Source organism: Pongo abelii, chromosome 23, assembly GCF_028885655.2.
Source record: "Pongo abelii isolate AG06213 chromosome 23, NHGRI_mPonAbe1-v2.0_pri, whole genome shotgun sequence".
In the NCBI taxonomy this organism is placed as follows: domain Eukaryota; kingdom Metazoa; phylum Chordata; class Mammalia; order Primates; family Hominidae; genus Pongo; species Pongo abelii.
The window spans coordinates 29,426,075-29,440,080 of NC_085929.1; the positions used below are offsets into that span (position 1 = coordinate 29,426,075).

Below are 14,006 nucleotides of genomic sequence, written 5' to 3' on the forward strand. Positions count from 1 at the left end.
GGCATTTCCTGCCCTAATCCCGCTGAGGCCTCAGTGTGCCTGTCTGTTCCGTGGGAGCCCTCTGAGTGACCCTCTCCTACCTTACCAGAACCCGGGCCTCTCCAGGTTCCTCTCTGAGGGAGAAGGGCCCCCACCCTCATCCTCAGGGTGAGGATGTCTGAATCCCCTGGTGTCTGAATCCCCTGGTCAGAATCCCCTGGTCAGACGGAAGGAGAAAATCTAGCAGTCAGAAATTCCACCATTAGACCAAGATTACATTATTTTATTTTAAAACTAAGCTGGGTGACCAACCCAGGGACACTGTGCTCTGCTAAATGATGACTCCAGCTACATTTCCCGAGGCCAAGATATGAGAAGCTGCTGGCTCCAGGCTCCGCTGCAGGCTGCCCTGGCTGAGCCGGTGCTGGGCACCGCGGAGGGCTGCCTGGTGTTCCGAAGCCATGCCCCAGTGCCTCCCTGGGAGTTCTGCTGTGGAGTCTGCGTGGAGGGTGACTCTGGAGAGATGTTTGTGTCCAGGTGGCTGCCTGTGGTCTGGCTAAGTAAAGGGGTGAGTATTCTTGGTGTCACTGTCCAAAGCAAAGCTGGGTCCACGGGACACAGACTAGGTGAGGCTCTGTGCCCAGGTGATGCTGTCCAGTGAGAGGGGGGTTGCGTCAGAGTGAGGCTGACCGGAGGCCGCTGTCCAGGTGGGTGCCGTGTGGAATGTGATTACATACTGGTTGACACCGTCCTGAGGGACATCACCAGCTGCGTGTCTCAGCCGCCCTGTGTCCCTGGGTTCTGTGCCCTTGTGTGTGGTTTGACACTATTCCAGTGCGTGGAGACCCTGCCTCCTCACTGAGACCTTGAAAGAAAAAGAACCTGCAGTCACTCCAAGGAAGGGGAGTCTCGGCTGTTCCCCTGGAGGCTGACCCAGCCCTGACCCAGACCCAAGGCCCAAAGGCCCAGCTCTGAGGTCCAAAGGGGCTCCACCCCGTTCTCTAGCCGGACTCAGGCTCTGGCAAGGACCCCGGCTGCCATCCGCACTCCCCAGACGCACGTGGCCCACCCTCCGCCCGTCCCACGCCCACCCCCTCCCTCCAGTACCGGAGCCCTAACTGGCGGCACCCGGGCACCCTTCTGACTCAGAGCCACGCTCCACGAGGGGGACCGATCTGCTCACTTGCCCCGTCCTGGGGGTACCACAGTAGCCAGCGCGACGCCTTCCGCACCTCGCCTAGGCTGCCCTTGTGCGGCCGCCCTCAGTCCCCGCCACCTTGCGGGGCCCCAGGCGGCACTGGCATCTTCTTGTGGTTCTTCCTGGCCGGGGCTCGGTGCGCTCCGCCTTCTGCTGGGCCGTCCGGGGCGTCGTCTGAGGGCCTGGAGGCGGCGACCAGGGCGCTCACGGTGCCGAGCGTCCGCAGCAGGGTCGGGCCGCGGGGCGCGGCGCGGGGGACGGCGCGGGGCTCGCGGCGGGCAGGCGGGGACGGCGGCGGCGGCGGCGGCGGCGGCGGCAGCAGCAGCGCGCGCAGGGCGTTAAGCTCCGCTCGAAGCTCCGCGCGCAGCGCCTCAATCCCGGCGCCCAGCTCCTCGCGCACTGCGGCCAGGCCCTCCTGCAGCCGCCGCTCGCTCACCTCCAGGACCCCCGCCGGGTAGGTGGCCCCGCCGCGGGGCTCCCCGCATACCGAGCACACGGAGCCGCGGTGTGCGCGCCGGTCCTCTCGCCCGCGCCCGCGCCCGCCGCCCCGGCCCCCGCACGCTCCACCACGGACCGCGAAGCCGCTTCGGCCCGGAGCTGGCCGCGCAGGCGAGCCCGCCGGCCCGGGGCTCGGGCGTCTTCCTGGCCCGGCCCATTGGATTGCGGCCCCGGGTCCCGCCGGCGGCCCGGGCCGCGCCGCAGCACCTCGCTGGCTCTGTACGCACTACGCGCCTGGGCCCACGGGCGGCCGGGCTCCGCCATCCGCCCTGCTGCCTCCACCGCCACCAGCGCCCGGGATGGCCGGGAGCCCCAGGCTGCAGCCTAGCGACCGCTGGGGCCCAGGCGACGCACCGTGGAGGGGGCCCGCGGGACGGCTGTGGGAACGACCAAAGCCCTGGGGGTTCCGGCCTGGGGCGCAGGGAACCCCGGCAGGGCCGGGTCCCGGGCAGCCCGGTTTCCAGGGGACCCTGCGGGAACGACGACGTTGTGGGCATGGCCCAGTTTCTGGGCATAGGTGACATAGAGCATCGCCAGCCAAAGACCAGGCACCACTCGCTAGACAGGAGTCAGGAACTGAGCTCACATTTTACACTGGAAGCTACTGTCTCCATCATAGTCAAGGGAAGGCCAGGAGTGGTCGTGGACCCCACAGCCCTTTTCAATGGCTCAGGGCGACGTCCTTCCGTAGTCCAGGCCATTATCTCCTCACCCTGTCCCCTAGTCCACACAGCTGGAGGAATCCATCCAGGTGGCATCTCCAGCCCCAAGCTGCTGGCCCTTCCATGCGAGCTCTTCAGGGTCTCCCTTGCTCTCCAAGGCGGCCCACCTAGGGCCTCTGGAAATCCCTGGCCATCTCAAGCTGGGTTTTTTTGTTTTGTTCTGTTTTTATAAACAGGATCTTGCTGTGTTGCCCAGGCTGGAGTGCAGTGGTGCAATCATAGCTCACTGCAGCCTCTGCCTCCTGGGCTCAATCGATCCTCCCACCTCAGTCTGCTGAGTAGATGGGACTACAAGTGTGCACCACCATGCCCGGCTAATTTTTTTTTATTTTTATTTATTTATTTTTTTGTAGAGATAGGGTCTCACTGTGTTTCCCAGGTTGGTCTTGAACTCCTGGCCTCAAGTGATCCTCCTGTCTTGGCCTCCCAAAGTGCTGGGATTACAGGCATGAGCCACCATGTCCGAGTCTGTCTGTGTCTTTAACCTCCTCTAATCCCACAGTCTTCTTCATCCTTCTGGGTCTTTGCATAGTTCCTCTCCCCCCGACCCCCGCCATTTTCCTGGTGGTTCACACTTTTCCCACTTGGGTAGGGAAACGTTCCATGACCGCCCCGTCCCACACTGGGGACCTCGAGCCCCTCCTCCACAGCACCCTGTATTTAAATGACTCTGTTCTCCATCCACCCACTGTGGGGTCTCTGAGCCCAGGGCTGGGTCATTTCTCCTGGGCCGAGTGTGGCACTAAGCATGCTGAGTGCTAGCCTTCAGAGAGGCCAGGCCCGGGTGGGCCCCAGGACACAGCTGTCAGTGGCTGTCTTGCCGTGGAGTGAGTGGATGAATCAGCAGGGCTGGGATCCTCTCCCATTTTACAGTAGGAGGCTGGGGAGAGGAGCTGGCCAGCCCGTCCACCTCTGCAGCCTGGCATCTGAGGCCCTCGTGGCTTCCCTGCTTCCCCTGCAGCCCTTCCACCCTCTGTGGAGCCCTCACTACTGCACCCTATTCCTTCTCACCCCAGTGCCTCTGCATAAGCAGTGCTGCCTGTGGCCGCCACAGGGCCCTAGGTACGGGCAGAGAGTAGTATCCCCCACACAGCATGCTGTTCTCCCTGTACCCCCAGGGGCTAGTTAGCAGGCTGGGTGCCCTGGACCCTGGGGCCTCCCTCAGCAAATTGTGGAGGGTGGCCTGGCATGAATCCAGGCAGGTCTGGGAAGGGACATGGCAAGACAGCCCCTGGAAGCTGTGTCCCCGGGTCCACCGGGGTCTGGCCCCTGCGGGTCAGTGCACATGTGCATGTGTGGGTGGGGGGGATTGAGGGGACCGCTAATACTGTCCTCAAGCAGCTGCTGAGGAGAAGGCTGGGTCCCTCTAGTCATGTTCATCCACTCAATCACTCCCTGCAGCCCGTCTCTCTGGAAGGTGCAGGAGGAGGTGAGAGTTGGGCACTCTGTCAACCCCTCAGACTCCCCCATTCCTGCTGAGTCACCCGTCCTCTGGGACCTCCAGCATCTGGCTCTACTGATCCCTAGAGCCTCATTAGCCATTCTCTCCCTCCCCCCAGTCATTAAAACACTGCCAACAACAGAGCCCTGGGTTCTTTTCCCTGCTGGAGACGGGCTGTGTGACCCAGGGGCTGTGCCCTCTCTAAGCCAAGTCTTCACCTGTGAAATGAAGAGATCTCTGAGGTCCCCAGGAGGGGTGATAGGGAGGCCTGGATGGTGGAGAAGGTGCAGGAGAGAGTCCAGATTTGCAGAAAGAGCTGTTAGTTTTGTGATCTCTGCCTGGAGGTTTATGAACAGGCTGGAAGAGAAGCTGAGCCTTTGCAATGAGTCCAGATTAGGGCTTGTTCTTGCAGGGGCTACAGATGTGGGGGCTGGCACATGTGGCAGAGGGTCCCAAAGTCATGGGCACAGAGAAGACAGGTTGGCAGGAGCAAGGGCAGAATGGGAGCGGGGTCCTGGGGACCCTGTTGGGCCCTGAGGAGGACCACAGAGGTGTCGGTGAGGGGTGGACAAGCAGGCGTGTCAGCACAACTCTGAGCCCCTGAGCTCAAGTGCAGGGATGGCCGTGAAGCAGATGGTGGGGACCCTGGCTTGAGCTTCATAGGTAGTGGGGCTGGGGTGGACACTGGGGACTGGCGGAGAGGAGATGGGATGAGGGCTGGCCAAAGCAGTGTGTCCCTCAGGGAGCGTGGCAGAGCGGGGCGCGCACACAGATCTGCTCTCCAGTTCCTCCGGGAAGTTCCTCAAATTCAGCCAGCCCCAGCTGCCCCTGGCACAGAGGAGCTGACTGAGGCTCCAGTGCAGGACCTACTCCTTCCCCTCCTGTTCCCTTCAGTGTGCCCTGGGCCAGGGGCCAGGCACGGTGGGGGTGGGGAGGCTGGCTGTGCCTGTGGGAAGCCACCAGCTCCTAGGGCTGTCCCTGGGCCCAGGCTGTAGCTCTGTGCATGCAGACGTGCAGGCTGGGTGGGCGACTGGCCACCTTGCCCCTCACTAATGCATTCACAGTGGGGGGTCAGAGGAAACTCCAGGGCTCCTCTGCTTAGCTTGGCCAGGGGTCCCGATGGGGCAGTCTCTCCGTGTGACTTAATTGTCATCCCTTTTGTGCTCTATGGCTATTAAATAAAACTTGGCAGCCACCTTGGCTGGAGGTTTTATGTCCCAGAGCCCAAGGGCAGTTGGGAGCCAGGGGAGCGCTCAGGGCCATGCGAGCTCTGTGTGTGGGAGGGGGCTATGGGGGCCTCTGAGAGGCGCTGCAGGGACCCAGCAGGGCAGGGGTGGAGGCAGAGAGTGTGACTGTAGCTTCACGGTCATCAGAGTGGATGTAGAGATGCAGGCAGAGTCCTTGAAGCTGGCTCAGGGGTCTGTGTGGGGAGGGGGCACACCCAGCAGGTGCCTGAGGGTAAGCAAGGGAGGCAGCAGGGTCTTGGAGCTGCCTCCCAAAGGTGGTGGGGAGCCCCAGGAAGAGCAAGGAACAGGAGCAGCCAGCAGGTACGGCTGATCTGCCCTGAGGTCCCGGACACACTGGTCGGGACAGGAAGGCTCATCTTGGAGCTGGTCCTGGAGGGGCCATGTGGGTCACGGCCCCTGGCCCTCTGCTCAGACCACAGAGCACAGGACACTTGTCCAACCTTTGCTGTGACTGTGCTGCTTGCTCTGGGAGCAGCTGCTGCTGGGCCTTTGGAGGAGGAGGGAGGTTGGCCTGGCTGGGGCCCAGCCCCTGTGCCCAGCCTCTTAGAAGGGGAGGTGATGGTCCTTTTAGGCCCCAGGAGTGCAGGCTGCGTAGTGGGGCCTCTGTACACATAAGCTGGCAGGTCTGGCTTGGGCTTTGCTCAGGACATTGGGTACTGGGTTCTGGGTTCAAAGGCCTCATGAAAACACCTAGCCTCAGTTTCCTCACCTGTCAGGACTAGTGGCTGGCTGGGAGGGTGTGTGTTACCACGGCAGCGGCCAGCTTAGTCTACTCTAGGAGACCTTGGCTCCCAGACCCCTGAGCTGACCTCTTCTTTGAGAGCTCAGAGAGGAGAATGACTTGTTCCAGGTCTTACTTCAGGGTCTGGGGCTTCCTGTGGGGACTCAGGCACACCTTGTCCCTGAATACCCCTGCCTTGCCCACTAGGCCCTGGAACTGTGCCCCGGCCTCCTGTGGCACTGGCTAGCCAGATCTCTGGGCACCGTCCCAGGGCAGGTGGCTCTGCAGGAAGCCAAATGATTACCCAGCAATGGCCTTGCCTGATGTGGGTAACGAGCTCATTACCTGGTGATGACCTTGTTTGTCTGTTCCTGGCATCAGCAGCCTCAGCTCTCCCTGCAAAGAATGTCTAGCCTGGGGTGGGTCTGACCAGTCTGTGCCACAGGCCCCAGAATCCCAGTCTGCACTGCATGGGGTATTGGGCCTGCCAGCATCTACCTGTATGCACCCTGAGGGCCCAGACTCAGTCCCCAGTGGGAAAACTCCGGGCTGTTGACGGACCCCTCCCAATTGCACAACCTGAGCAGGTAAGCCCTGACCCACTCTGGGCCTCACTCTCACCACAGCTGGTGACAAAGATTCTTTGGTCAAACTTTATTTAGGCTCCTGAGCCTTCTCCTAGGCACATCTGAGCACTTCCTTATAAACTCTAGTTTTAGCAAAAATCCTGCAAAGTCAGTTTAGCGAGAAGCCCCCGATCCTTGACATCTGATCGGGTTCCCCCTCTGTCCCCCAGGTGTGGTCTGACCATCCTGGCTGGCCTTCAGCAGGAATCCTGTTAGGGGAGTTTAGCCAGAATTCCTGGCTGCTGATGTTTCCTCTTAGTCACTTTCCATGCGCTGCCCCGCACCCTGCTCCTTGACTGTCAGATCCCACTTGCCCATGCTGTCTTCGAGGCTGAGCCCAATCTCTTACCCACTGCAGAATCTCATCGCCATGGTCCCTTATACCTAGTGACATGGTCCTGAATAGTCTTCCCTACAGAGCTTTAGCAAGTGTCATTTTTCTTTTTCTTTTCTTTTCTTTTTTTTTTTCGAGATGGAGTCTCACTCTGTCACCCAGGCTGGAGTACAGTGGCGCCATCTCGGCTCACTGCAACCTCTGACTCCCTGGTTCAAGCGATTCTCCTGTCTCAGCCTCCCGAGTAGCTGAGATTATAGGCACCCGCCATCATGCCCAGCTAGTGTCGTTTTTCATTGAATTATTTTTTTAACAGTGGGGACTAAAGAGGGTCCGCAAGCAGGGCTGCTGCTGGGCACCATGGAGGGCCGCCTGGCGGGACACGCCCGAACATACAGGGGTCCTTGGGGGCTCCCCTTCCCCTGCCAGCTGGGCTGGGGTCTCTGTGTCAGGACTGTCCTCACCACCACTTGGGGATGGACCTCCACTGTCATCCTAGGGAAGGCCAGGGAGGGGAGTCTACATGCTGAGCGGGCCTGCCCGAGGCCTCTGCTATCCCAATGCAGCCCCCAGCATTTAGACCTGCCCCCAGTGACCTGCTCCCTCTTGCCCATCATTCCAGGAACTTCCTGCTCCACGCCTGCGCACATCTGGTCCCGAGGCCAGCTCCCCCTGCTCAGCCTCAGGACGCAGCCACCCACCCTCCCAGGAGCGCCTTCCCTGCCCCTGTGGCTTCCTGCTGGCACTCTCTGCACTGGGTACTTCCTCCTGGTGTGTGGGGCCCTAGTCTGTCTCCTGTCGGATTTGACTTCTACCAGAGCAGGGACCTCCCTGAGTCCTCATGGCCCAGAAAAGTGCCCAGCGTGCAGTAGGCACATCATAAATACCTGTCTACTATCATGTGGTGAAGTGAGTGAAGACGTCTCGTTAAAGATGACATTAAAGAATAGGGCATAGGGCTTGCCATTCAGTAGGCACACAGTACATGATGGCTTTGTTATTTCCAGTCTGGGGTTGTCTTCATGCCTTAGTTTCCCATGTGGCCTGATAGGAGGGGCTCAGCTGCTGGGCTCGCTGTGTCTCTGTGCGCCTTGCCCAGAAATGCCTGAGGAGGGGCAGGGTCCTCATCTCAGCCACATCCAAGGGGTTCCCAGCCCTCTGACCTCGAGGAGCTGTGGGAGGCGAAGGCTGCAGCTACCCTGCAGCACTGCAAACACAGGCTGGGGCGGGAAGGGGGGTACAGAAGGTGCACACAAGGGGCAGGGGGCAGGGAGAGGGTGTGCACATGGGACCGGGGGAGGGAGAGGGTGTGCACATGAGGTGGGAAGGGAGGGAGAGGGTGTGCACATGGGACCGGGGGAGGGAGAGGGTGTGCACATGAGGTGGGAAGGGAGGGAGAGGGTGTGCACATGAGGTGGGGGAGGGGGAGGGTGTGCACATGAGATGGGAAAGGAGGGAGAGGGTGTGTACATGAGTTGGGGGAGGGAGAGAGTGTGCACATGGGACCGGGGGAGGGAGAGGGTGTGCACATGAGGTGGGGGAGGGAGAGGGTGTGCAGAAGTAGTGAGGAGGAAGGACAGGGTGTGCACACGAGGTGGGAAGGTGTGTGCACAAGAGGCGGCGGGGAGGGAGAGGGTGTGCACATGGGGTGGGGGGCACCAGGCTGTGGCTGCACCTGGACCCTTACCACTCCCGCCCACCCCATGGAACCCCCTCTGAGCCCTTACGCCTCGGCAGGTGGGGGTGAGGAGCTTAAGTATAGGTCTCTACCCAAGATTTGCACCAAGTCATGTCAGTCACTGGTGTACATCCTTGTAACTGACACCCACATCAAGGTCTTTCCTCTACATCTTCCTGTCTCAAGATGAGAACGCTTGATGGTGGTTAATTATTCTCTTATGTTACGTGTTTACTGGAGTGTGTGATAACACATGAAATAGCACATAACATCTACGTCAGCCAAAAGCATAAGGACTGCCTGTCTACCCAACCAGCATTTATCCCTGTATCAGCGCAATGCTTCACTCCCTTCTCTCCAGACGGGCCTGATTTGTATGTTTCTCTTGCTTTTTATAGATGTTTTTCTAAGTATGTGGTATCTTGAAACAGCATAGTTTGGCTTTGATTGTCTTTAAGTGTTATAAATAAAAATGGTATACTGTATTTTTAAAGAATTCTTCTAGATTAATATACTTAAGTAAAAAAATGGTATTCTGTGTACTGGCTGGGCTCGGTGGCTCACGCCTATAATCCCAACACTTTGGGAGGCTGAAGTGGGCAGATTACTTGAGGCCAGGAGTTGGAGACTAGCCTGGCCAACATGGTGAAACCCTGTGTCTACTAAAAATACAAAAATTAGCCAGATGTGGTGGTGCACACCTGTAATCCCAGCTACACAGGAGGCAGGGACAGGAGAATCACTTGAACCTGGGAGGCGGAGGTTGCAGTGAGCTGAGATCGAGCCACTGCACTCCAGACTGGGCGACAGAGCAAGACTGTCTCAAAAAAAAAAAGTATTCTGTGTATGGCTTGCACACACACACACACAGACACACACACACCCCTTGCTGAATTTTTTTTTTTTTTCGAGGCAGAGTCTCGCTCTGTCGCCCAGGCTGGAGTGCAGTGGCACGATCTTGGCTCACTGCAAGCTCTGCCTCCCGGGTTCATGCCATTCTCCTGCCTCAGCCTCCTGAGTAGCTGGGACTACAGGCACCCATCACCATGCCCAGATCATTTTTTTTATTGTTTTAGTAGAGACGGGATTTCACTGTGTTAGCCAGGATGGTCTCGATCTCCTGACCTTGTGATCTGCCTGCCTCGGCCTCCCAAAGTGCTGGGATTACAGGCTTGAGCCACCGCGCCCGGCTTCTTGTTGAATTTTTTATTGGATTTGCATTAAATCTGTAGAACAATTTGGGGTGGCTCTCCTGGTTTTCAGGCCTTCAGAACCAGATCAGAATGACACCATCAGCTCTCCTGGATCTGTAGCTGGCCAACTGCGGATCTTGGGACTTCTCGGCCTCCATAATTGCATGAGCCAATTCCTTTAATAAGGATCTTGTTATAGATAGAATGCTTCCCCTTTATCCGAGGGGGATATGTTTCAAGAACCCCTACGGATGCCTAAAAATGCAGATATTGCCCAACTCCATGTATACTATGTTTTTGCCTATACATACAGATGCTCCTCAACTTATGATTGAATAAAAATATCCTAAGTTGAAAATATCGTGAGTCAAAAATGCATTTAATACACTTTACCTATTGAACGTCATAGCTTAGCCTAGCCTATCTTAAACATGCTCAGACCACTTACATTAACCTACAGGTGGACAAAAATCATCTAACACGAAGCCTATTTTATAATAAGGTATTGAACACGTCATGTAATTTATTGAATATTATACATTACATTAAAAATGTGACAGTTTCATGCCGTCATAAAGTTGAAAAATCTTAGGTCGAACCACAGTAAGTTGGGGACCATGTATATACATACCACCTGTGATAAAGTTAAATTGATAAATTAGGCACAGTAGGAGATTACCAACAATAACTAATAATAAAAGAAGCAATTATACAATATGCTAGCATCACTACTCCTGCACTGTGGGTCCATTAGTAAGTGAAATAAGGGTTACAAGCACTATGATACCAGACAGTTAATCTGATAACCAAGACTAAGGGTCTACTGGGCAGGCAGCACACACAACATGGATACATCGGACAAAGTGAGGACTCATCTTCCAGGTGTGACAGTGAGACCGCATGAGATTTCATCATGTCGTTCAGAATAGTCCACAATTTAAAACTTGCTGTTTGTTTCAGGAATTTTTCCATTTAATATTTTCAGACCATGGATGACCATGAGGTGCTCAAAGCATGGAAAGCAAAACCATAGATAAAACCATAGATAAAGATATATAAAATATAGTGAATACTTATAGGGGTCCCTGCGTATAATCCATTTATTCTCCTTGAGCCACTTCTGTTTTATGACTAGCTTGACCAAGTGACCTAGGGGTCTTCACTTCTGCTGCGTATTTGCTGAACTGCAGGCAAAGAAGTCATCGATGGCACGCTAGTTCTTTGCACGCTGCGTAACTTTTCTGTGGCATAACATCTACAGTCCTTATGTGCAGATTGCTGGTCCCTTCTTCACAATTTCTGACCCAGGAGATCTGGGATGAAGCCTGATCATTTGCATTTCTGACATGTCCCATTTGCTGCTGTTGCCACTGTTCCCTTGAGAACCTTGAGAACCACGGATCTAGACTGAGAATGGGAGGCAGTTCATTCCTGGTAAGGAGTAGAGAGTAAAAAAGATGAAGGCACACAAGACCATGACGTGCTTGGGGTATGACACAGTTCATTTTTCCAGAGTACATGTCCCAAATTGAGCAAGTAACAAGAAAAGAGTCAGATTATGGAGGGCTGAAAAGTTTGGATTTTATCCTGAAAGGCTGTTTGGGGAAGATATCTAAGTGTTTGAGTGAAGGGGGGACGTGATGAGATTTGTAATTTACAAAGACTGCTCTGCATGTAGGGTGGAGAGCATGCTGGATGGGATCCGCATTGGACCAGGACACCGACCAGCAGATGCCGTCATCTAGATTAGAACCAAAGAGGTTAATAGCAGGGAACCAATGCATGGCAATGTGGATTAAGAGTTAGAGAGAGGGAGGGCCGGGCGCAGTGGCTGACACCTGTAATCCCAGCACTTTGGGAGGGAGGCTGTGGGAGGCAGATCACGAGGTCCGGAGATCGAGAACATCCTGGCCAACATGTTGAAACCCGTCTCTACTAAAAATACACAAAATTAGCCGGGCGTGGTGGCACACACCTGTAGTCCCAGCTGCTCAGAAGGCTGAGGCAGGAGAATAGCTTGAACCTGGGAGGCGGAGGTTGCAGTGAGCTGAGATCGCACCAGGGCACTCCAGCCTGGGCAACAGAGCAAGACTCTATCTCAAAAAAAAAAAAAAAAAAAGAGAGAGAGAGAGAGAGAGGCAATAGCTATTTGGAGACTCATTGGCCAATTAAATATTGAAGGAAAATTTTAAAATGTTTTATAACAAATCAAAAAGTTCATCAGGCTCTTTAGTGTCAAATTACCATATTATCTTTCCATCTTTGATTCTTCTAGACATTATACATGTATTTGCTTTGTGAAATTCTTAATTTTCTTTTTTTTTCATATTGTTTCTTCCTGGATCATTCAATAGATTTAGTAGATTGTATTTAAGAGAGGGTTACTAGCTTAGTAGCTGGGACTGGTGACACACATGTGTAATCCTAGCCACTCAGGAGGCCGAGACAGGAGGATCACTTGACCCCAGGAGTTCGAGGCTACAGTGAGCTATGATTGTACCACTGCACTCCAGCCCTGGGTGACAGAGTGAAACTCCTCTAAAAATTTTAAAAGGAAAAAGAGAGAGAGGGCAAGTAAAGTTGCCGCAAAGGAAAATAGTATTTATAAAAATTCTTGGGGCAATTGTGTATGTAATAAAGGTGTTGTTGAGGTCTGTTTTGGTGGCACAGTGTAGCTTGTTCCAAAGTAGTTGGTCCTCAGTTAGCAGGACTCAGATGGTGGGTTGCAAGCAAGGCCAAGTATAGTCACAAAAGCATTACCTATACAAGTCATAGTATCTGTAGGCAGAAGTTGCAGCCACTATTACTTCCTTTTATTTCTTTTTCTTCTCCTCCCCAAATTTCTATATGCATGTACCCACACACATGCCCAGTATAAAAGACTGTCTGGGTCGGTCAGCCCTGGGCACTCCCAATCTGAGCTTCTACAATACCTGCACAACACTTCCTCACAGCACTTTGCATGCTTCACTGTTGTTTCTCTGGTGTGTCTGCCTCCCTATCTAGCCTGTGAGGCCTTTGAGGGAAGGAATTCTTATGAGAGAGGAGCAGAGGAAGCAAGTGATCGCTCAGCTTCAGGGCTTAGTCCCAGGGACGGTCTTGGCGGATGGAGTTTTAGACTCATGCTGAGAGACTGTTTATTTCGGGATATCGGCAAAATCCCTGATAAATGTGGTTTTGCCTCAGTCAGAATTCTCAGAGGAACCCAAGAAAAGATTTCTTTCCCAAAGGATTCTAGAACACAGTAAAAAGCTGCACTGACAGCTTTCCTGGCTCAAATTATACTTGAACGGTGGTGTCTGGAGGCTTTCTCCTGTCCTAACCTTTCCTCGAAGACAATATTCAGAAATGCACTGCATAAACCAGGTACAGGTGGAACTGCTGTGGTTCCCTGGCCACACTCCCCTTTCTTCTTCTGGTGAAGGGTGTGTTTCTCAACATTATTTTAAAAGTCTCATTTTTTAAATTAAATGGCTTAATTTAAAAAATTAAGTCCTTCAATAAAACTTTTACAGTTCATCTTCTGTGTATTCCCTCGTATCAAGGAAGTTTGGTGGAATCTCAGTTTCTGTGGTTAATTTTTTTTTAAGCGTAAAATATGCTTCTTAAATATAGTTGCCCCTCTAGACATTCTGGTGCGGACTCCTAAGGAGTTTCTGTTCCCATAGCTGGAGTTTGAAATAACTCACTGCTTGTGGTATATGGTCCTGTGCACAAAGCCCTCAGCCAGGCAGAACCCATGGCCTGCCTAGGACCATTTTTATGATCATTCATCTGAGCAAGGGTGGATGTGAGCTGAGACCCTACATTTTATTATTTCTTAGATATGTTCTCTGAAAACAAATTAGTTTTGAATTAATTATTCTGACCTGGGATTAAGAATTTTGTGTTCCAGAAGTCACGTGTAATTCTTACATGTTTTAGTAATATGGCAAAAAGTCATTAAGCTTCTATTTTTTGTTGTCCTTATAAATGGATTATTGGCTAATTTTAAAAAATATTTTCTTTTCTTCCTTCTCTGGCTTGCACAATCACCTCTGACCCAGCATTTGTCTGTGCACTTAAATCATTTTCTCCAAAGACCATTAACAAGTGCTTGCTGTACATTTCCCTTGTCCTGCTCTTCATGGATAATGCCACATAACAGACTAAAATGGGCAAAGCAATGCTGTTGGGAAGAAAGAAGATTGCTTTACTTTGTAATATTAAGAAAGCATAGGTTTTACTCCTAGAATGTACACACATTGAAAATCAGATGGATTTTTTTTCTATAGATCCTAGAATTATGTTGAGTCCTTGATCCATGGAAAGTTTTCTTTCTGCTCAATACTATATTCAAGTTTTAACCTTTCTCAGCTGCAAGTTTAAT

The 14,006-nt window shown here is 53.7% G+C and overlaps 1 protein-coding gene across 1 annotated transcript; it reads right to left on the bottom strand.

Moving 5' to 3' along the window:
- Positions 1 to 235: 235 nt before the first annotated feature.
- Positions 236 to 1,939, bottom strand: LOC129052553 (protein FAM246A). The gene is given in 3 exon segments (XM_054543122.2): positions 236 to 844; positions 1,212 to 1,684; positions 1,687 to 1,939. Coding segments are annotated over 2 exon segments (696 nt in total). The 3' UTR covers positions 236 to 844; positions 1,212 to 1,241.
- Between the last annotated feature and the right edge of the window lie 12,067 nt (positions 1,940 to 14,006).